At 40.5% G+C, this 24,377-nt stretch overlaps 1 protein-coding gene and 1 non-coding gene across 3 annotated transcripts in view; one reads left to right on the forward strand and one right to left on the reverse strand.

The window, feature by feature from the left end:
- Cog7 (component of oligomeric golgi complex 7) overlaps nt 1–24,377 on the reverse strand; it is a 64,089-nt gene that overhangs the window by 36,739 nt on the left and 2,973 nt on the right. For both annotated transcript variants that reach the window (XR_006853973.2, XM_046454647.2), the window contains exons 2-7: nt 23,041–23,189; nt 22,608–22,724; nt 19,712–19,880; nt 11,171–11,253; nt 10,285–10,407; nt 1,235–1,433 (exon numbers count right to left, since the gene is read on the reverse strand). Coding sequence is in view for 1 of the 2 variants with exons in the window: in XM_046454647.2 (XP_046310603.1) it covers nt 1,235–1,433; nt 10,285–10,407; nt 11,171–11,253; nt 19,712–19,880; nt 22,608–22,724; nt 23,041–23,189 (840 nt within the window). In the remaining variant the exon portion in view is untranslated. The remainder of the gene's footprint in view (nt 1–1,234; nt 1,434–10,284; nt 10,408–11,170; nt 11,254–19,711; nt 19,881–22,607; nt 22,725–23,040; nt 23,190–24,377) is intronic.
- On the forward strand, nt 5,068–5,200 carry LOC124099579 (small nucleolar RNA SNORA42/SNORA80 family). The gene has a single exon (XR_006853995.1). It is a non-coding gene; the product is annotated as a small nucleolar RNA SNORA42/SNORA80 family (small nucleolar RNA).

The following is a 24,377-nucleotide window of genomic DNA, read 5'->3' on the forward strand; positions in this document are numbered from 1 at the left end:
CACATCCTAAATATTTTTATTAATGCTTAAAACAACGTGCATTTACATTTGAATTACCGGGAAGAAATGCAATGCTGTCAGTGACTCTGAGTGATGAAGCTATGGGTCACTTTTAGCCTCTCTTTTATTTTTTGTGTTTCCAAAGTGTTTTTCAATTAAAAGTAAAACAAAACATTATTTTGAAACCTTCCACAGCCATTGTCACAGATCTGTACTCCCATGGCCGATGACAAAGCACTCCTCTATCTGACTCTGCAGAGGGTGGTTCTCCTCGCTTAGGAAAGTCCATGGCCGTGGGCGGAATGCAACCTGTCCCCTGCCCTGCCTTCGTCCCACTCTGCTCCAGCAGGATCCACGGCCTGCACACTCTGTAGCCACCTGCCAGGGCAGCGTGGTCCTCTGGAAGCCACCCACATCCACCATGCCTCTCCCACACCTAAGGCGAGTGTGCCAAAAACACCTCTGACTCATCAGGAACCTGAACAACAAACACACTCCCTGGAATGTCCAGGCAATTAAGCACAAATGTCATTAAAGAGAATCACTATTAAATAAACGCAGTGAGTGACACACAGCAGCCACATGGCAGAACAAGGCCTTCCTCAAGCAACTTCCTGATTTGACAGCAGCATGTGTCACGAGGTCTATGATATCTAAAAATTGATGATGGTTTTAACACAGGCGGAAAACAGCTAGGAAAATGCACCATCCCATGCATCATCCCCCCAAATGGGAATGAGGAGTGAGTGCTTTTCTCTCAGCCACCAGGAGAGCCCTTTTCCACACAGCTACCTGTAGTCCTAACACAGCTCCGCTGTCACGACAAACTTGTTGTTGCCCCTTCAGAAGCCCCTACAACCTAAGTGTCCCCTCAAACTTACTTTTGAGGTTGAACTGTCTAAGGTTTCGTGACTCGAAATGAAGAGAACACTGTCCTCCCAGGGAAGCCTGTTGCCAGCTCCTGCCACCTGTGTCTACCTGCCTCTTTCACATGCTAAGCCACAGCAGAAGGTCCATCAGTTCCCAGAGCTGAGAAAGCACTAGACAATACCTGGGATACTAGACAAGTATATTAAAGCCACTTCCCTAAGGGCAGTTTCCGTGGACAACCTTCCATATGTGTTGGAATCCTCCCCTTTCTGCACAGTCCCCTGCAAAAGAAACAAACCCAGGCCCCAGAAGCTGCAAAACAGCAAGTAAAGACAAGTCGGAGAAGGGAGGAAGGAATGCCTACGTAGGTGGGGGAGCAGTGCCACCTCCAACCCCTTGGCAAAGTGGGCAGTGGTGTCGTAGAACTCCAGCAGTTTGGTGAGCTCCAGCTCGGGTCCCGCTCTCTCCACGCCAGCGCTGAGGCAGATAGGCAGGGAGGGCACCAAGGCCCCCAGGGTCTGGATCAGCAGCACTGTCACAACCTCATGAGGGTTCTTGAAAACCTGCAGTGGGAAACAGGCAGCTGTGTCAGCTCACGCCACCAACAGGACAGAGTTCTTAAAGAAGCTGTTTTCTGGATCACTCGAAGAAATCCCCTTAATAGGTAAAAAGTGACTAGTCAAGAGCTACAAGCCCAAAGGTCCCCTCATTGCAGAGTGAACGTGCTCAGAAAGCACAGCAAATCTGCAGGACCTGGAAGGCGTCCAGAATGATGGGACAATGTCCTGTCCTGTCTACTGCTGCCCACCCCCCCAGTGCCTTCCTATTTACAAATTTACTAAATGCTTTCCTGCGGTGTTTAGATGGTACCAGAAACTGACTGGAGGGAGGGCTATGAAGGTGCCAAAGGAGAAATGGCTTTGGGGCAGGGGTGGGGGCACCAGTGAAAGAAAAGCAATCCACTGAATCACAACTGGAAGGATCTTTATGCAGATTCAGTCTGGCTGCAGCCTCTCCTTGACACTGATCTTGATGGATTCTCTTAAGGACCACAAGGAAGAGTGTACCTAGACCCGTTAAAATTATTCATTGATAGTCTTTTCTCTCTCATTATATGTACTTTAGATTTCTTGGGAAATTTTTGAATAATGTACATAGTTCACTTAGAAGGGGGTTCTCTCTATACCACAGGGCTGGTTAAGTACTTTTTTGTTAAAACATAACCTAGATATATACAAACATGAGATGATACAAGAACTTTTTTTTAGGAAAATCCAAGGCCAAAAAAAGTACAAATTTAAAACTATAAACCCAAAAGAATTCCAAATTTCACTACAAAATACTCTGAGATAAATGAAAATGAAAAGAACAAAACAAAACTTACAGGATGCAGCAAAAGCAATACTAAGAGGCCTGCAGAGCTGCAGGTGTGTATGATTAGAAAAAGAAAAATCTCACATGCATGACCTAAGCGCTCACATTAAAGAACTAGGGGGGAAAAGATCAAATTAAACCCAAGGTTAGCAGAAGAAAATAATATGGATTAAAGTAGAGATAAATAAGAGGATAGAAAATCAACAAAAGTAAAGTCTATTACACCAGAAATTGCAAGGTGTTTTTGCAAAAATTAAAAAAAAACTGCTTTTACCTGGACTGATTAAGAAAAAAAGAGAAAGAACTTAAATTACTAAAATCAGATATAAAATTAAGGCATTGTACCAATTTTACAGAAATAAAAAAGATTATAAGGGAATTCTGTGAACAACTGTATGCCAACAAACTGAATGAAATGGACATATTCCTAGAACACAACCCACCAAAACTGGCTCAGGAAGAGAGAACTGGAATCCTCCTCTACCTATAGTAAGGACATTGAATCAATAATCAAAACCTCCCCTCAAAAAAACATCAGAATCAGGAGCTGGGGATGTGGCTCAAGCGGTAGCGCGCTTGCCTGGCATGCGTGCGGCCCGGGTTCGATCCTCAGCACCAAGTACAAACAGAGATGTTGTGTCTGCCCAAAACTTAAAAAATAAATAAATATTAAAAATTCTCTCTCTCTCTCTCTTTAAAAAAAAAAAGATCAGAGATGACTTCACTGGTGACTTCTACAAAATATACAAGAAGAATTAAGGCCAACCCTTCTAAAACACTTGGAATAAAACTGAAGAAGAGAGAATATGCTATGGTCTGAACTGTGTTCCCCTGAAATTTGTACGTGAAGTCCCAATCCCAATACCTTGAATGTGACTATATTTGCAGCAAGACCTTTAAAAAGGTAGCAAAGGGGAGCTGGGGTTGTGGCTCAGTGGTACAGTGCTCACCTAGCACATGTGAGGCACTGAGTTCAAACCTCAGCACCACATAAAAATGAAATCAAGATATTATGTTCACCCACAACTAAAAAAAAACATTAAAAAACAAAGGTAGGGCTGGGGATGTGGCTCAAGCAGTAGCACGCTCGCCTGGCATGCGTGCGGCCCGGGTTCGATCCTCAGCACCACATACAAAGAAAGATGTTGTGTCCGCCCAAAACTGAAAAATAAATAAATAAATATTTATCTCTCTCTCTTAAAAAAAAAAAAAAGTTAGCAAAGGTACTATGATGTAATCTGGGTGAGCTCTAATCCCCTATGACTGGTGTTCTGATTCAAAGAAAAGATCAGGACAACAAACACATATGGAGTAAGGACACAGGGAGAAAATGGCCTTCTGCAAGTCTGCAAGGAGACTTCTGAAGAAGCAATCCTTATCTTGGACTCCAAGACTTTAAGAATTTTGAGGAGATTAATTTCTGTTGCTTAAACTTGCCAGTCCAAGATACTCCCTTACAACTAACACAGAACACTTCCTAACTCATTCTGTGTGGTCAGCATCACCCCAATATGAAAAGCAGATAGAAACTGTTGGGAAAACATATAATGGCAGCAGCACTCCAGAGAAAAACCCCAACATGGTGCCTAACAACCCTCTTTCTCCTCTTTTTTCTTTCACTGGCGCGAAACGTTCCCGCCGGCGCCAATGTTCAAATCCTGCGGGTGGGAAACCTTAGCCCCAATAAGAATTAACTTCTTGGGCTCCGGAACTGACATATGGAAGAGCTTGCCAATAAACGGGTGACCTCAGCCCTGCTACCTCTCCTTAGACCTATATAAACCCACAGCCTTTTGTAATAAAGCGGAACCTCTCCGGTGATCTGTGTCATGTGGTGTCTCCCATTCGTAGTGTGGTGCGGCGTCTTACAGAAACACTGCAAGAAAACCACAGACCAATATCCCTTGTAAATGTATAAGCAAAAATCCTCAACAAAGTACTAGAAACTGAGTTCAGCAGCACACTAAAAGGAGTAAGCACCGTCGTGAAGTGAGATTTACTCCTGGAATGCAAGAACAGTTCAATGTAAAAAATTAATCAATTTAATATATCATGCCAACAGAATGAGGGGAAAATACATATGACCACCTCAATTAATGCAGAAAATCCATTTAACAAAATACCCTTTCATGACAAAACATACAACAAACTAGGGATAGAAGGAAACTTCTTCCAGATGCTAGGGCCATAGGTGAAAACCCAGCTCACATCAGACTCAATGGTGAAAGACTGAACGCTTTTCCTTCTAAGTTCAGGAACAAGTCAAAGAAGCCTACTTTTGCCACTCTATCCAACATAGTACCGGAAATTCTCGCCAGAGCAACTGGAAAAGAACAAGAACAAGAAATAAAAGGAGTCCAAATTGAAAACAGAGTGATCTCTGTTTACAGATGACATGGTTTTATGTGTAGAAAATCCAAAATAATCCACAAAATACTGTTAAGAGTTAAAATTCAGCTATGTTGCAGGTAATAATATCAACACACAAAATCAGTTGTCTGTCAACACACTAACAATGAACAATCTGAAAAGGAAATTAATAAAACAAGTCCATCTGCAATAGCATCAAAAAGAACCAAGTATTTAGGAATAAACTTAACCAAAAAGCTGAACAACTATACACTGAAAACTACAAAACAGCAAGAAATGAAAGAAGACAAATATGTGAAGACATCCCATGTTCATGAATCTGAAGACCTAGTGTTCTTAAGATGTCAACACAACCAAAGTCACCTTCAGATGGAATGCAAGCACTGATCAAAACACCAATAGTATTTTTTTTTTTTGAGGAATAGAAAAATCCATTCAAAAATTCATTTGAATGCATGGGTTTGGATTTATGTAGGCTTGTCCCTGGGCCTCTCATAGTGTCCCATGCCAGGGCAAACTATGCCCCCAAACCGTTGCCTGGCCTCTGTGTCTACAGGCTGCTGGCACTGAAGTGGGTCGCACAGTGCATAAAGGAACAGCAACAAAGACAACTCATCTGGAAGCTCAAGGTACCCCAAGTAATCAAAATCGTCTTGAAAAAGGAGAGCAAAGCTGAAAGACTCGCCCTGTTTAGTTTCATGAAGAAAGGGGAATATTATGGTCTGAACTGTGTCCCCCTAAAATTTATAAGTAAAGTCCTAATCCCAATACCTCAGGTGTGGCTGAAAACTTTTTCAAAAGTATAATGATAGCATAAGGACAGACACAGACCAGTGGACTAGAACAGAAAGCCCAGAAGCAGACCCAGACATCTAAGGCCAATTGATTTAAACCTGGGTGCCAAGGCCATTTCATAGGAAAAGCACAATCATGGCAACAAACGGTTCTCAGAAAACTGGATGTCCGCATGCAAAAGAACAAGGCAGGCCCCGGATCTTACACTGTGTAAAAAGTTAACCTGAGAAGGATTAAAGATCCTTAGCAACTGGTTATAGGATGGCCATGCACATGGTCCAAAATATGTATATATTTTTTTAATTCTCAGAGAATTTACAAAACTGCAAAGAACATTTGTTTCCCTTGATACATCCTACATTAGACTCCACATAGTGCCACCCTGCTAGAGTCTGGGACAAAGAAATAGGGGGGAAGAAACAATCAAATCCAATAAATTATAAAATGACCAACTTGTGGCAGATGCTCCAATCTATATTTCCTGAGCCAGTCATCCAGCCATCTACTGGAAGTCACGGTTAGACTGACACTTGGGAACTTAAAAGCACCCATAATTAGAATCCATCATGTCCCCACTGAACTCCACAGGTGTTCCCTTCAACTTCCTACTTCGGTCAATAATGTCTCCACTCACCAGGATGAAAATCTCCCTTCTGACTTTCCTTTCTTTGAATTCCTTTATTGGTTACTAACAATTGTTTCAACGATTGTTCCTTCATCAACTTGAACAGCACCACATCATCCCTACCAGGCAAAGGCTGTCTGTCTCCCAACTCTCCTTAGTAATTCACCCTATGTATCACCACCAAATTCTTTTTTTGTGGAGTGGGGGTAGGGGTGGGGGGCAGTACCAGGGATTAAACTCAGGGGCACTGAGCCCCACCCCCAGCCCTATCTGGTATTTTATTTAGAGACAGGGTCTCACTGAGCTGCTTAGTGCCTCACTTTTGCTGAGGCTGACTTTGAACTCACGATCCTCCTGACTCAGGCTCCTGAGCCACTGGGATTATAGGCGTGCTCCACCACGCCCAGGTCCACCAAATTCTTTATTTTAAATTTACTTCAAAAGTTCTCTTATATTTCGTATTTTTAAATATTGCGAGACTTGCCCATTATTCATAGTTTGGTATTGTTACTCTTTTTATTGTAGCCGTCTGGTGGGTGTGTGCAGCATTATCCCACTGTCGTTTTAATTTGCATTTCCCTGATGACTAAGGGCACTGAGCACCTACTTGTGGGCTTACTGACCATTCATATCTCTTCCTTTGTGAAGTGTCTGTTCAAGTTTTTTGCCCATTTAAAAAACTGGGTTGTTTGCCTTTTTGTTTTTTAATTGTAGGAGTACTTTATATATTCTGGATATAAGTCTTTGTCAGATATGTTTGTAGATGTTTTCTTCCAGTCTATGACTTAAGCAGAGGTTCTAATTTTGATGAAACTTAATTCATCAGGTTTGGTTTGTTCTGGTCTGGTTTTTGCAGTGCTGGGGATCCAACCCAGGGCCTCACACATGCTACGCAAATGCCCTACCACTTAGCTACACCTCCAGCCCAGTTTTTCCATGTCTAGTTACTATTTTCTACAGCTAAGGGTCATCACTGAGCCCCCAAGTTCTAAGTCTGTAAACTTCTGTTGTTCTTTCGAAATGGCCACAGAATCTTTTTTGTCCAGTTACTTTAAAAAAGGGGAAACCTCTAAACACAAGGGGTTTAGGGGTCTTAATTGAAACATGCATTTTAAAAAAATGCCACTAGAGGTCTAGAACATGACTTCACATATCGACCAACCAATGAGAACTCTCTGGAATACAACCATAGTCTAACTTCACCCCCACCCCCAAGTCATTTAAGTAAGACCAGACTTATCAACTTGGGCCACAGAAAGATAGTCCAGCCCTGCCTTCACTACACACAAAAGCTAATTCAGGATGGACCACGGATCTAAATGTTAAAAGCTAAACAAACTCGTAGAAGAAAACATGGAAGAATATCCTTGAAACTTGAGGACTAGCAATGACTTCTTAGGATACAGAAAGCAACAACCATAAAAGAAAAAACAAAATGATAGGCTTCATCAAAATCGAAACTCCTACTCAGAGCTAGGATGTAGTTCGGTGATGGAGTGCTTGCTCAGTGCCTGCCCAGAACCTGCAAGGGCCTGAGTTTGATCCCCAGCATTGCAAAAAAAGTTTAAAAATTAAAAATAAAACCTCTGTTCGAGCCACAGACTGGAAGAAAATGTGCAAATGTCTACAAACATATCTGACAAAGGACTTGTGCCCAAAATATATAAAGAACTCCTACAACTAAATAATAAAAAGGCAAACAACCCAATGTTTCACATGGGCAAAGGACCTGAATAGACACTTCACAAAGGAAGACATCCAAATGGCCATGAAGCACAAGAATAGGTGCTTAGTGCCCTTAGTCATCAGGGAAATGCAAATTAAAACCACAATGGGACACTACTGCACACCCATCAGAATGGCTAAAATTAAGAAGACAGACAACACCCCATGTTAGCAAGCACAGGAAGCAATCAGAACTCTCACACTGTGTGGGAGTGCAATAAGGACAAGTATTTTAGAAAAAGGCCTGGCAGTTTCCTATAAATCCAAATATACACCTGCCCTATGATCTCAGAATTCCACTCCTAGGTGTTTACTCAGGAGATATGAAGACATGTGTCTTAAAAAAAAAACACTTATAGAACAATGTTCATAGCAGCTTTATTCATAGTAGTCCCAAACTAGAATGAGATCAAGTAGATCAAGTGTCCATCAATAAGAAAATGTGCAAACAAAACGATGTCTCAGTGGTAGAGCTCTTGCCTAGCATGTGTGAGGCACTGGGTTCAATTCTCAGCACTGCATATAAATAAATGAATAAAATAAAGGTTCATCAACATCTCAAAAAAATTTTTTTAAATGATGTCTATTCACATCATGTAACAGAATGTAACAGAATTCAGCAATAAAAGGGAACAAACTAGCAATACATACAAATGAGTAAGTCTCAAAAACCCACCAGATGAAAGAAACCTTGCCACAACAACAAAGATGCTTTGCCACAGGGTGTTTTCCATCTGCGGGAAATCCCACAGCAGGCTAAATTAATTTATATGGGGGGAACATGAGAGCAATAGCTGCCCGGGAAGAAGTATGAGAGAACTTTCTAGGTGGATGGTAATGATTCGTGTCTAGAAAGAGGATAAGGTCTCATCTATTTGCATTTGTTTGAACTAATCAAATGATATATTTAAGATCACTGCATTTCATAATTTTACTTCGAAAAAACACAAATACTTGAACTCTAGTTAATAATACACATGTGTACATATACATATACGTGTTCTTAAATGAATGTTATATCCCAACTTATTTTGAAATGAATCAAAAAATATTTGATGAGTAGACAGACGACGGATAGAAGGATAAATCTGTGACAAAGCAAACAGCAAAATGTTCACTGTCCAGCTGTGAGGTAGGTACACAGGTATTCACTGTAGAATTATTTCAGCCTTTTTATGTGTTGGGTATTTTTCATACTAAAATACTGGGGGAGGGCCAGGGGTGCAGTTCAGTTAGAGCACCTGCTTAGTATGTGCAAGGCCCTCAGTTTGATCCCCAGCAACAGGCGGGAAAAGGTTCATTTAAAACCTAGGGAAACAGAAATGTGGAGGAGACACACCTACAGACCCTGCGGCCTTGGCCTCACCTGCACTCTCCTGAGCTTCTGGAGATGAAAGCCCACCTCACATGCTCACATCCCGTAAAGAAAACGGGCCACAGGCCAAAGGTATAAATAAGCATAAACTTATGCCTTCAAAACTAACAGTGAGGACGAAGCAGAAGTCTGAGAAGCCCCAGTTCTTTCTCCTAGATGATTCACAGACGAGGAAGGGCATTTGTATGTACAGGCACGAGCCGTTTTTCTCCTGTGGTTTGAGAAGTGGTAGAAGAGGCCCGGACGGTAAACGGGTGTGAGCAGACAGACCTGCTGAAAACTCGTGATCACACAAAAACCACTGAGGTTCTTTTTCTCCTCAAAAAAACAAGCAAACAAAACCTGCCTAAGTTTGAATTAGGTTAGTTCAAGGAAGAAGAAGCCAGGATGGAGAAAAGGGCTTTAGCCATCCTCAACACCATGACCCTGTGCAGGGAATCTCTCCAGTACATTTGAGTTTATTCCACCAAATGACTGATGAACATCTAAAGAGCAATCCACAACTAATGACGAGAAAAATAATAAGCCACACCACCAATAAGCCCAGTCCGTCATCACCCCAAGTACTCAGGCTGCTCCCCTTCTAGAAGAGGGTCTGCTGCCCTCCTGGCCTGCGGACGAAGCAGTGACGCTCCATTCCCCTCCGTCTGGAAACGCCTAGAGACCTGGCGAGGGTAAGTGATGGGAAGCTTCCTCCTGAACCCTCTGTTTCATTGCCCCTGCTCAGAGGGTACCTTCAACACTATACTCTTCCTCTAACTCTTGATGTCTTGTGAGAGAAGGGAAAGTAACTGCAGGCCAGGTAAGCTTTACCTGAGGTTAAGATATAAACAGCCTGTTCACTCCACCACCGCCTGACTAGGGGCCTCCTGCTTTCAGATGTGAAGATAACGGCTTCCAGGAATTCCAAAGGCTCCCTAGCTGAACCACAGGCAACACTGTCACATTAGATTCCACTTAAGATACAGATAAGAGTGATAAGAAGAGCTTTAATGGAAACCTAAGGACTTCACTGCCCTGGGTTTCCAAGCCTATCTTTTAACCCCTTGGGTGATGGTGACAGATGGGGACATTTCCCGTGGGGCTCTGCAGCTGAGAGCAGGTGCTCCCAGCCAGTTACCCATTCCCCTAAAACCAAGTAAGCTGTTACCTGCGTGGCCCACTGGATTTGCGTGTGCCAAGCAGCGAGCAAGGCGTCATAGAGGCCGGTGAGCTGGCGGTCCAGGGGCAGGTCACTCTGGCACAGCTCTTGCCAGGCTGCCAAAAGCTGCACCTGCAGAGGCACAACAGAGAGGACCTTGCTGGGTGCACTAAATAAGCTGCCTGCTCCAACTGCCCTTCCCTTCCACCACCCCAGTGAGCACTGCTGCCTGCTGTCCCGAGCCAAGTGCCCACTGAATCCATTCTTTTTTTTTTCCTAAAAAGGCAGAAAACAAACAAAAACAGTAATCTCTTCTAATAATCATCCAAACTTGAATCTGTCACCTCCAAGTACCTCTCTCCTTTTACCCTGCCCCAAAGACATGCCAGGGTGCTCCACCCAGTGCGCTGCGCTCTTCAGAAGAGACCTTAGAGGTGGCTATGAGTTGGTGCTAAAGCTTCATGTCCTCTCCTTACTGCTTCAAGGACACAGGGGCTTGAACGACTGGGCTTCAAGGAATGGAGGTCAGCCCAGGAAGCTGCTGAGTGTTTTGGTAACCTAACTTCAACAACCACACAAAACTTAAAAAAGTCTTACAGTTTGCTGAAAGGCACAATAAAGCTTAAGACATGAATCTCCCTTAAGATACAAAAATGGGAATAAATTAAAACAATTTTTCAAGTCTGTTTGAATCCATCTAAATGAATCCAGCTGTAAATACAAAAGAGGATGAAAACTGATGAAATGTTTTCCAACTGGCAATTAGATGTGTCCATACGCTGGACCAAGAGTGCCCCCTACTGGTTAATGGAAAGAAAAACAGCCCTCAAGTCTAAAACTTGCTGTTGCCAGAGCTATGAGCACTCCACAATTGTAATGGTTTGCAGCTTCTTACCTTGTGACACTTGTAATAGTATGCAAGGAGCTGGGGCATCCGGTCAATTTCAGTAAAAATCTTCACAAACATTTTGGACTGATCTAAAGAACAACATAAAACACATATAAGACTGTTACGAGGTTTTCTGATATAGCCAAGAGAAATAATTCACTAGGTTAAATGTGGTTCTGGGGCTGGGGTTATAGTTCAGTGGTTGAGCGCCCGCCTAGCACGTGTGAGGCACTGGGTTTGATCCTCAACACCACATAAAAATAGAATAAATAAAATAAAAGTATTTTTAAAATGTGGCTTTATAACTAGTATTCAGAAGTTCCTAACTAGATAATGAATTAACTCATGCATGGGGATCATAAATATGAAAAATAAGTAATGTTAGGAGCAGAGTATGTTACCCAATAATCAGACACCACAAGCTCTGCTTGTTAAAGTCAACAAGCATCCCTGACAAGCATCACTAATAGAGCTGACATTATACATCAGCAAATCAATCAGCACATCTGAACAGTAAAATGAACTAGAATCAGGGTTGGCACCGGGCTGGGGGGCAAGCCTGGGGTATGAAATTTAAAGAAGCTATCACTCTCGGGGTTGTGCAAGCACACAACCACTTGCCTCACCTAGTCCTGGCCCTGATTTGAATCACAAACTGTTAGCGACAAGTACCTAAAATAACTGATAATTGACCTCATTTTGTAGGCAAGAAAACTGCAGCCCAGAGAGTTTTAGTGACTTGCAGGACTGCAAACTACAGCAGAGGTTGAAGTGCTGGCGTCCAATGTTCTGGCCTACAAAAGCAGCGATTTCATCTAACGTGTCAATCCAGTATTTATATGAACTGAAAAACATTGGGGAAGCAGGCCATCTGTCAGGTGCCAAGAACAAACCTAGCCCTTAACTGCCTCAGGGTCTCTGTACTTACTGTATCTAAGATGATCTTCTGGTTTCTCCTCAGCCAACCTAGACTAGGTTCCTCCTGAGTCCTGTCATGCCTTCCCTTCACAGAAATAATCTCAGTCTACACTTGTTTTATTTATTACTTACATAATATCTGTCTTTATCATCCACGAACACAAGCTCCAAGGAAAGCTGTAACATTTCCTATCTTGTTTCACTGTCCCCAGAAATTAGCACCACACACAGTAGACACTCAATAACTACACTAAGTTGAAGACTGTTGAAATAGCATTGTTTTTCAGCATTATCAGTAACATGTTCATGGAAGAAAAAGTGGAAAACAGAATAAGAAGAAAAATCTACTGATAATACCATCACACTCTGACATACTAACGTTTAGATGGACATTTAAACAACACTTTTAGGAAGTAACTGCTACAATGTGTGCCTTGTCTCAAGGTATAATCACAACTTTCAAAATATCTACCCTATAGAGTAGAATTTCTTTAAATGAATAATAAAGCAGAATTTGCCAAAACAGCAAATGGCACGTGCAGAAGTTATATCAAGATAGAGAAGATCAAATAGGAAACAGGAATTGAACCACAATCTAAATCAATTAGACCCGACAATCACAAACAGCAAAATATGTTCTTCCCAGTAAACAGGGAATATTCTCCAGGACAGACCATAAGTTAGACCATAAAATAAGTGCTAATAAATTTTAAAAGGTAGAAACCATGGAAATCATACAGCATCTTTTCTCATCACAACAGAAATAAATTAGAGATCAACAGTAGAGAGAGAATTAGAAAATTAAAAATATGTGAAAATTAAACAATACGCTTTTAAACAGCAATTAGGTTAAAGAAGAAATTCTGAGGAAAATTAGAAAATGCTTGTAGACAGATGGAAATGAAAACACAATATACCAAATTTATGGGATGCAGTGAAAGCAACTACGCAAAGTAATTCATAGCTATAAACACACCCAAAAAGACCTCAGCTGGGATGTAGCTCAATGGTAAAGCACTTGCCCAGCACGCACAGGCCCTGGGTTCCACTCCCAGCACCACAAAATAATAACAAAAATGATAATGATAACAACAACAACCTAACTCTAAATCTTAAGAAGAAACAAGATAAACTAAAACCAAAGACAGCAAAAGGAAAGAAATAATAAAGATTAAAGCAGAAATAAATAAAATAGAGAATAAGAAACTAAAGAGAAAAATCAATGATTCTTTGAAAAGGAATCTTTGACAAATCTTTACTTAGATTCACTATGAAAAAGAGAAAGGACTTAAGACAACTAAAACCAGAAGTGAAAGAGAAAGCATTACTACCATTGCCACAGAAATAAAAAGGATCACACTGAGTACTTGGAATAATTATATATCAACACACTGAATAACCTAGATAAAATGGATGATTCTTTAAAAAATGAACTTTATAGAAATAGAAAAACTCTGTATAGACTTACAACTAATAAGAAGATTGAATCAGTGATCAGAAATCTCTTGAAAACAAAAAACTCAGGACTGGATGGTTTTCTAGGTGAATTCTTTTATACATTTAAAGAAGAATTAACACCAATTTTTTCAAGTTCTTCCAAAAAAATTACAGAGGAAGGAACACTTCGTAATTTATTTTGAGACTAGCACTACCATGATGCCAAAAATAGACAAAGAACTACAAGAAAACTATAGACCAATATCCCTGATAAATATTGACACAAAAATTCTCAATGAAATCCTGATAAACTAAATTCAACATTAAAAGGATTATACAGGGCTGTGGTTGTAGCTCAGTGGGCTAGGGTTGGAGCTCAGTGGTTGAGTGCTTGCCTCACATGTGTGAGGCACTGGGCTCAATCCTAAGCACAACATAAAAAAAATAAATAAATGAAACAGAGATATTGTGTCCATCTACAACTAATTACATATTTTTTTTAAAAAAGGATTATACACCATGACCAAGTGGAATTTATTCCTGTGTGCCAGGATGGTTTAACAATGCAAGAATCAATAACTACTCCACAGTAACAAAATGAAGGGGGGGGTGATCTCCTTAATTGATGTAGACAAGGCATTTAACGCAATTCAATACTCTCTCATGTTAAAAAACACTCAACAGACTAGAAATAGAAGGAAACTACCTTAACATAATGAAAGCCATATACTTTCTCTTTTCAATTCATTACATTTTTGGGGCACTGAGGATCGAGCCCAGGGGCACTGTACCACCAAGATCACCGCGGGTTTACATTCCCATCCCTTTTTATTTTGATATAGGGTCTGGCTAAATTGCTGAGGCTAGTCTTGAACTTGTGATCCTCCTGCCTCAGTATTCCAAGCAGCTGGGATTAGGTGTGTCACTGTGCCTGGCTGCCCATATAAATTTTTTTTAATTTTTTTTATTTTTTACTTTTTGGCAGACACAACATCTTTGTTTGTATGTGGTGCTGAGGATTGAACCCGGGCCGCACGCATGCCAGGAGAGAGCGCTACCGCTTGAGCCACATCCCCAGCCCCCATATAATTTTGTAAAGCTCATAGCTAACAAAATATTCAATGGTGAAGATTATTCCAAGTCTTTCCTCTAAAATTAGAAACAAGAAAAGGATGTCCACTTTCTCCAATGCTATTGAATGTATTAAGGAAAATATTAATCAGAGAAATTAGCAAGGAAAATTAAAGTAATTCAAATAGGAAAAAAGAATTATCTCTGTTTGCAGGCAAAATCTTATATATAGAAAACCCTAAAGATTCCGCAAAAATCCTCTTAGAGCTGAGTACAGTAATGCACACTTGTAATCCCAGCTACTCAGGAGTCTGAGGTTGGGAGGATCACAGGTTTGAGGCCAGCCCAGGAAGCCTAGCGAGACTGTGTCTCAAAATAAAAATAAATAAAGAGGGCTGAGAACGTAGCTCAGCAGTAGGTAGTTCAACCCCCAGTACCATAAAAAAAAAAAAATTCTATTAGAACTAATAAGTTTAGCAAAGCTGCAGGATGCAAAATCAAATCAATACACAAAACCCAGTTGTTTAAAAAAATCAGTTATTTTAATAATGAGCATTATTAAATATTTTTAAAATTTTAAAAAAATATTTTTTAAAAATTTCAGTTACACTAACATCAAAAAGAATAAAATACTTAGTAATAAACTTAACCAAATAGCTAAAAGACATACACTGAAAACTACAAAGCACTGCTGAAAGAAATTAAAGACACAAATAAACAGAGAGACATCTCATGTTTATGGTTCAGAAGACTTAATATCATTAAGATGTCAATACTAGTCAAAGTGATCTATAGGTTTAATGCAATTCCTTCCCAAATCTCAACAATTTTTGCAGAAACAAAAAATCTATCCTCAAATTTATATGAAATCTCAAGGGTCCCTGAATAATCAAATCATTCTGAAAACAAAATGAAAGTCTCATACTTCCTGACTTCAAAACTTACTAAGGGGCTGGGGTGGTGGCTCAGTGGCAGAATGCTCGCCTAGCATGTGCAAGGCCATGGTTTCGATCCTCAGCACCACATATAAATAAAGGTATTGTGTGCAGCTACAACTAAAAAATAAATATTTTTTTTTAAAAAAACTTACTATAAAGTTTCAACAATGAAAACAGTGTAGTTCTAACATAAGTACAGACATACAAACTATATGTCTTAATATAGTTTATATATAGACTATATTCTGTGGATTCAGATTAACAGTGGAACCAGAAACAGACCCCCATATACATGGTCAAATGATTTTCAACAAGAGAGCCAAGATCAGTCAGGCACGGTGGCACATGCCTGTAACACCAGCAGCTTGGGAGGCTGAGGCAGGAGGATCACAAGTTCAAACAGCCTCGGCAAAAAGCGAGGCATTAAGCAATTCAGTGAGACCCTGTCTCTAAATAAAATACAAGAAAGGGCTGGGGATGTGGCTCACAATGGTTGTTAAGCGCCCGAGTTCAATCCCTGGTACCCTCGTGCCAAAAAAAAAAAAAGAATGCCAAGATCATTCAAAGGAGAAAGGAAATTTTTTCAGCTCAGAAAATTGGATATCCATATGCAAAAGAAAAAAGATGGACTCTTACAAAAATAAGATATTCAGGAGGCTAAAGCAGGAGAATCCCAAGTTTGAGGCCTGTGTGAGCAACTGAGCCAGACCCTCAGACTTTAAAAATTATATATATATATAAAAGCAGAGGCTGGTAATATAACTCAATGGTAGAGCAACTTGCCTAGCAAGCACAAGGGCCTGGGTTCAGTCCCCAGGGCTGAGGAAAAGAACTAATCCCACAGAATGAGAGAAAAATATCTGCAAATCATTATCTGATAAGGGAGACAGGGAAGGGCAGGAGGCAGAAAGAGGAATGTAAGTACAGGAGTAGGGGAATCAGATATTACTGCATGTATGAAGTTGACAGACTGGGAAAAATTTTCATCTTACTTTTTGAAGTTAAAAATCACAAGTAAAACTAAAATGAAGTTTTATATATATGTGTGTGTGTGCATATATATATATATATATATATATATATATATGTATTTCAAATTGTCTTTGAGAAAAATTATAAAGAAATCATACAGCATAGAGAACAAAGGAAATGGAAAGAAACATACAAGCAAAAAATATAAAAATAGACACATAAAAGACTGGAAATTTCTGTTTTAAAAAAATAAAACCTAGATGGGATGAAAATTATTATTAAAAGACATACAAGGACTAGATTTAAAAACAAAATTTGGACTGGAGTGTGGCTCAGTGGTAGAGCACTTGCCTAGCATGTGTGAGGCCCTGGGTTTGATCCTCAGCACCACATAAAGATACATAATACAAAAGATCCATTGACAACTAAAAAATATATATATTAAGGAAAAAAAGCAAAATTCAACTATGTGTCATTTGTAATAGACAACTCTAAAATAAAACATCTCAGAAAGTCTGAAGATTATAAACAAGGCAAAGACAAACTAAAGCAAATAGAAACAAAAAGAAAGCAGAGCTCATGATATTTAATACCCAAGATGAACTGAGATAGAAATCATTCAATGGGGCCATGGCAATACTTAATAAAAATGCTATTTAAATATTAATAGAGCAAGAAGGAAAAACATGAAGGTTTTCCAAGGTGGCTTCCAAGAAGCCAACACAATCATGATACCACAACCCAGCAAAGATATTCACTTATGGTATCTCAATAAAAAAAAATCTAAATAAGATTAACAAATATCTAGCAGTACATTTATACACATACACACACAGAGTAAACATGCAAGGTTTGTTCTTAAAATGCAAGAATGGAGTCATACTCGAAATGTTATTTATGATTTATCAAGTTAGTAGGTGAGTGGAAATAAAAATAACAAATTAATCCTGATAGATGCTGAAAAGGCACTTAATAAATTTGGTAATAATTTTTATTTTTTAAAAATTATCTAAGTGCTCACTTTGATAGTAGAATAAATAAATAAATCTTACCTAACATAACAGTGCCTTATTTCTGCCTCTGGAGTTACTACATAACCCAAGAACTACAGAGAAAAAGATTCTCAGCTGGAAACAGAGGCACACAGTTCTCCAGAGCTGAACTGAAGGGACAGCAATTTGATAAGGCTTCACTACCCCGGAAGGGGGCCAGACCTTCCAGGCCTTGCCTCTGGAGCCAAGCATGGGGAGAAACTGCCTTCTAGGGGAGCAGTGTGACCATGGGCACAGGCGGCTAAGCTCACTCGTCCACACTGCTAATCAACTATCCAGAGGGCCATTCTCCAAGAGTTTTGTCCCAACTTGCCCTGGACAGTCCTGGTTTATGTTGTCCCAGATTAATTAGGAAAGCTCTCCCTTCAGTCATGAAAAAGTGTTCATCTGCAGCAACACAGATGACCCTGGAGGGCATCATGTTAAGTGAAATACACCAGGCAATGAAATACAAACAACGTATGACGACTTCTGTGTGTGGAATCTATGAAAGCTGAACTTAGTGAAGGAGAGCGGACTGGTAGCTGCCAGGGCAGGAGGTGGGGGAAATAGGGGATGTTGGTCAAAGGGTACACACTGTCAATAGATGAGTCAGTTCTGGGGATCTAATACACAGCATGGTGAATATACAGCTACTAACAATGTGCTGTGTAATTGAAATTTGCTAACAGTAAATCTTAAGTGTTCTCAGCACAGTAAGAAAAAGTAGTAACTATGTGTAGCAGTTTAGACATGGTGTCCCCCAAAAGCTCATGTGACACAATACAAGGTTTGGAGGAGAAATGATTGGGTTATATCTTTAACCTAATCCCTGATAGGGATTAACTGAATGGCAACTGAAGTGGTGGGTGTGGCTGGGAGGAGGTGGGACACTGGGGGCGTGGCTTTGGGGTATCTATTTTTCTCTGGCAAGTGGTCTCTCTCTCTGCTTTCTGATCACCATGTGAGCTGCTTCCCTCTACCATACTTTTGTTCCACCTGACCTCAAGCTTCCAGGAATGGAGCCGCCATCTATAGACTAAGACCTCTGAAACTGTGGACCTTCAAATCAACTTTTCCTCCTCTACAACTGTTCTGGTTGGGTCTTTTGGTCACAGCAGTGAAAAAGCTGACTAAAACACTATGTGAGGTGATGGATATACTACCTAGGTATCAAATCCTCATATTGCAATTCTACTAGAGAACTCAACTGCTGAAAAATAATATATCATCACAGTATTCTTGATAAGGGTCAAAACTTATTCCAATGTCACATTTAAGATTTGTACATTTCTCTAAATATAAACTTTATCCAATAATTATAATCTAATTTTGAACTGTACTTATTGATATGAATACTGAAGTATTTAGGACTGAAGTGTACTAATGTTTGCAACTTTGAAATGGCATCAGAAAGACTAAGATGGGTTGATGGATGGTAGGTAGACACGTGATAAAGCAAACTGCAGCATAACGCTAATGCTGGAATTCAGAGAGTATGTTCACGACATTTGTTTCAACTTTTCTGTATGTTTGAAAATTTCACATAAGATGTTCAAAACACATAAGCATCATAAGTTATAATTTAGTTCCCTTTTTTTCCCTTTGTAGTACTGGTTATTGAACCCAGGGCTTTACACATACTACCCAAGAGCTATACAACTGAGCTATACCCCTCACCCTTTTTTAAATTTATTTATTTTTTAGTACTGAGAATTTAACTCAGGGGTGCTTTACCACTGAGCTATATCCTCGGCCCTTTTAATTTTTTTTTTTTATTTGAGATAGGGTCTCACTAAGTTGCTGAGGCTGGCCTCAAACTTGTGATCCCCCTGCCTCACCTCTTGAGACATGTGCCATGGTGCGTAGCTACTTCCAGTCTGTTTTTTTTTTTTTTTTTTTTAGAGAGAGAGAGAGAGAGAGAAAGAGAGAGAGAGAGAATTTTTTAATATTTATTTTTTAGTTTTCAGCGGACACAACATCTTTGTTTGTATGTGGTCTGAGGATCGAACCCGGGCCGCACGCATGCCAGGCGAGCGCACTACCGCTTGAGCCACATCCCCAGCCCCATACTTCCAGTCTTATAATATGATCAACATCAAGACATTTTCAAGACTGAAGACTCAGACAGTCTTACCTTTATAAAGAAATGTGCCGACACAAGAAAGAGCCATACTCACCCACAGACTGAGAAGTGAATGCTGCTACAATCTGGGGACTGGCCAGGGCCTCCAGTCTGTTCTTCAAGGCCTCTAAGTGCACACATTTTTCTGAGTAGTCTGGTGTATCCACAAGCATTGTCAAGCTGTTCTGCATGCCGGTTAGCTTGGCAGAAATCACAGTGATGTCCTGTAAAAAAATGAGAATAGAGGGTATTTATTTTAAGACTCCAGCTACCTCAATTGGGATTGAATAAAATATAGGAAAAGGCAACTCTTAATATAATAAAATGGCCAATAAACATTATGTTCAACATTATTGGTACTCAAATAACTGCAAATTAAAACAAGAATGTGCCATTTTCCTCTAAAAAAACTGGGAAAGTATTTTAAAAAATTATGATAGCTATTGTTTGGTGAAGATGCAAAAAAAAAAAAGACTCTCTGGTGTCATACATGTCTGCTGACTTACTCCAACAGCAACGTGACAAGAGTCTTAAAAATACTCACATCATTTAACTTGGTATTTTCTCTTCCAGAAATGATTATTTCTTTAAGGGATATAGAGATATTGCTGTATTATAATTAATGTGATTGTAGTGTTAAAATAACAAAGCCTAGAAGCAACATAAATCTTTTATTATAACAAATAAAATATAAATTATGGGTCACTCATAATGGTATGTGGAATACTGTACAGCCACCCAAAATTATGTTTTTGAAATGTACTAAATAAAGGTATTGTGTCCAGCTACAACTAAAAAATAAATATTAAAAAAAAATTTACAACTTACTATTAAATGAAATGAACACTATAAAAAAGTATATAGACACGAGTCCCAATTTTGTTTCATATACATCAATGTAATATATGTAATACATACATGTATATTAGTTATACACAGGTATAACTAAATGTACACAGTCATGACATCTGCATACATACAAAATACATACCTAAGTAAAAAAAGTGTACAAACATGTATAAAAAATACCTAATAGGGGCTGGGGCTATAGCTCAGTGGTAGAGCGCTTGCATAGTATGGGTGAGGCACTGGGTTTGATCCTCAGACCACACATAAATAAATAAATGAATAAATAAAATAAAGTTATAAAAATTATTTTTAAAAAATCCTTTACAGACTTAAAAAGTATATTACTGTGGTCTAGAAATATGGAACATTTTCTTTTCTTCCTTGTGTATTGAATTTCTCAAATCTTGTAAGATACACATAAATGAGTTTTTTAATTAGAAAAATAATTAATTAAGAAAGTACTATGTGATAGTATTCCAGCACTCAATGAGCTAGGATGTATCAAACACTGTATCAGACATCTGAGACTCCCAGATGAGTAAGGTCACATTACAAAGATGTGCTCACAACTCGGTGGGATAGAAAGATTCTGATGCAACTTCAGAACAACGGCTCACGTGTTACAGGAGCAAACAGTTTTGCCTTGGAAAGTCAAGGAGCCATCGGGCAGAGCTGTGAAGGGTGGTGCTCTGACTGGACCTAGAGGGACGAGCGGAGGTCCACTCTGATGCAAAGAAAAGCAGAAGGACAGTTCAGGCAGAGAACTGAAGAGCGGAAGGAGATGGCACGTTGGTCTGGAACAGTCACAGCGTGGACAGACATGGAGAGGGCAGCCAGGGAAACGCTGAAAGGCAGGCCCCAACCTGTCCTGAAATAGGCTGCCCTGTTCAGGGCTCAGAATCTATCCAGAAGAGAATGGGAAATCACTGAAAGTTAAAATGCAGGGGAGGGGAGGGAGACAAGGAAATGGCAGGTGCCAATTTATGCTTTAGGATATCTCGTGGTCGCATGTGGAAGATAAATTAGTGTGGCAAAGAGACCAATGGACAGCTGTCGTAATGGTCCAGGAACAAATGATTAAAAGCATGACTAGAATCCCAGCAGAGATAAAAAGAACAGATATAACTGAACAGGAAAGAAGGAGCAGTTAAGGCTTCTGGCGTTTCTAGGTTAAATGCTTGGATGCAAAATGGCCCCATTAACCAGGATGGGGGAACACAAGAAAGAGTGATGGTTTATGGCTTTGGATAAAAATAAACAATTCAGCATGGTGGTGCACCCCTGTAATCCCAACTACTCAGGGGACTAAGGCAGGAAGATCCTAAGTTCAAGGTCAGCCTGGTAACTTAAAAAGACCATGTCTCAAAATAAAAAATAAAAAGGGCTGGAGATGTAACTCCATGGTAGAGCACTGGCCTAGCATGCACGAGGCCCTGGGGTCTATGCCTAATTCTGAAAAAAAAAATAAAAATAAAAACAGAATTCAGTTTTTGAAATGCCAAATGCTAAGGAGAGTCCAGCTGGTCTTGTGGGCAGTTAGTTTCAAGTATCAGGAGAGTAAAGGGCAGAAAAACAAGATGTATTTAAACTACTAATTGACATTAGTAGTTAAAATAGTAAACCACTAATGTCAATTATTACAACCAGAAACCTTATTTATTTATTTATTGTAGTCCTTGGGGACTGAGCCCCATGCACGTTAGGCAAGCACTCTACCACTCAGCCACATTTCCAGGCCTTTTTTTCCTTTTGAGACAGGGTCTAAGTTGTCCAGCTGGTCTCACACTTGCCATCCCCCTGGTCAGCCTCCAAGTAGCTGAACTGCAGCTGTGCGCACCATCCCTGGCGTGGGCATGCTGGCTGAGGCTTCTCCTCCACTCACTCTCCATGACCAAGAGGCAAGGTGTGCAAAGTGTGTGGGGAGGGGAGAACTGAGAGCAGTTTCAGATTTTCCCTACAGGACGTCTGAACATTTCTGTCTGCCGCGAATGACATCCCTGGAGGTTGGGGATATTCTGATGAGAGGCTATCACATTTGCTTTCCCCAAATCTCAAGTTCCCGCCTAAATGAATTTCCAACATCTCCTAAATAAGACGCCTACTTGAGTCTTAAATGTCTCCTCAATATCGGCGCTCAGCGTGCTCCACTTGTCCGCTTCTTGAAGAGATTCAGCAGCAAGCTGCATCCTGGACTTCACCTGGTCGATTTCCACCAATACCTGAAAGGAAATGAAGCAAAATAAAGCAGGGATTCCTTTTCCTCTATCTTCCCCCAGTGACCTGAAGCATGAGTCTCGTGGCATGCTCCTTCTTCGGGTAGTTTCTGTACCCCAAAGCATCAGTCACCTAGTCGATTTTGCTCAGCGTGCTGGAGAGATACGTAAGAGGAAAGGACGAAGCTGGAAGGTGACTAGATGATGGCTAGAATTCTGAGTTCAGGCTGGCTTTTGGCAATGCTGTGCTGTCCAACACCCCCTGTGAGAGTGAACCCCTTCCAAAAACCAGAATCCCCACATAGGGCAGGAGCCGAAATACCTGCATCGACTGCGATGTGTCCTGTTCAAATTTTTTAATGTCTTCCTTGACAAGAATCATTTGTTCTTTTAGAAAAGATGCCTCCTGTTTAAGAGCTTCAACATCACGGAGCACTTTGGGCATGTTCTGAAGGGCCTGGTGACTTGTTTCTGTAGCACAAATCAAGGAAAGCAACAGGCACAAAAGGTAAAAATTGGAGCAATCACCAGTGAAAACTTTGAAATATGAGAGACAACAGAGAGAAAACGGCCTGAAGCAGTACAAATCACACAGCTTTTAGAGCCTGCGCCAAGTGTCAGGCAGGAGACAGGATGGGTGGGGAGGAGGACTTGGTAAGGTCCATGTCCTCCTCCTGCCTCAGTGTCCTAAGTATCTTGGATTACAGGCATGTGCCATCACGCCCAGTAACTTTTGGCAATTCTTAGGATAAGTAACACTTTCCTAGGTACCATGGCTGCCATATTGCAGACCCTGAAAACAAAGTGAGTCACATACTGAATCCAGGTATTTTTAAGTTTGAGGGATTATGAAGGTCAAGGGTGACCCTAGTTGACAAGCGGAGTCCATGGCAACCAGGGTCGCAGGAGATAAATAGTGGGGAGTCTCCAGTTAATCCAGTGGTTCTCAAACCTGAACCTGTTTCAGAATTACCCAGTTTCTCACTCAGTAGGTGTAGGGTAGGCCTGAGATCTGCATTCCTAATCCATCTTCAAACAACAATGCTGGCCCCAGGACCACACATAAGAACCATTAGCCTGCTCCTTCTGCTCCCCTTGTCAGACTGAGAAGGCAAACTGTACCCCTAGAACTATGGCACCAGAGTCTAGGTGGCCACTCTGTGGTCTACACAGGGGCGTGCCAAGAAGGAGCACATGACCAGTTTCTTCAGAAAGTCCTTTCAAAAATGGTGTCCTCCATGACCAGGGGATGGTGCTTTAACACTTAAATAATTGTATGACATAGTCAAAAGTATGATGATAAAGTAGCAATGCTGATTCATGGTCATTCCAAAATGTAGTCCACCGAGCACCAGTGTCAAAGGATATGGTTAAAATGCAGGTCTCGGAGCCACCAGCCAGAGATTTTTATTTAGAAGGTTTGGTTTGAGATCAAGGAACCTGTGTTTTATAATGAATATTCCAAGTATAGAATACAATTTGAAAATCTTTGCAGACTAAGATGTGTTATCTGGATTGGGAGGTCACCAGCAGAACCCTTTAGCCCTTGAAGAGCAATTCACGGGGGAATCAAGCAAAGGAGTCTACAGTCTCCTGCTCCACCTGTGCACTGAATGGAACCTTAACATTCTGATGACGTACTGTAGAAACCTGCTCATT

Source organism: Marmota monax, unplaced genomic scaffold (assembly GCF_021218885.2).
Source record: "Marmota monax isolate L192 unplaced genomic scaffold, Marmota_monax_Labrador192_F-V1.1 WCK01_AAM20220418_F8-fsc00086, whole genome shotgun sequence".
NCBI classification, from domain to species: domain Eukaryota; kingdom Metazoa; phylum Chordata; class Mammalia; order Rodentia; family Sciuridae; genus Marmota; species Marmota monax.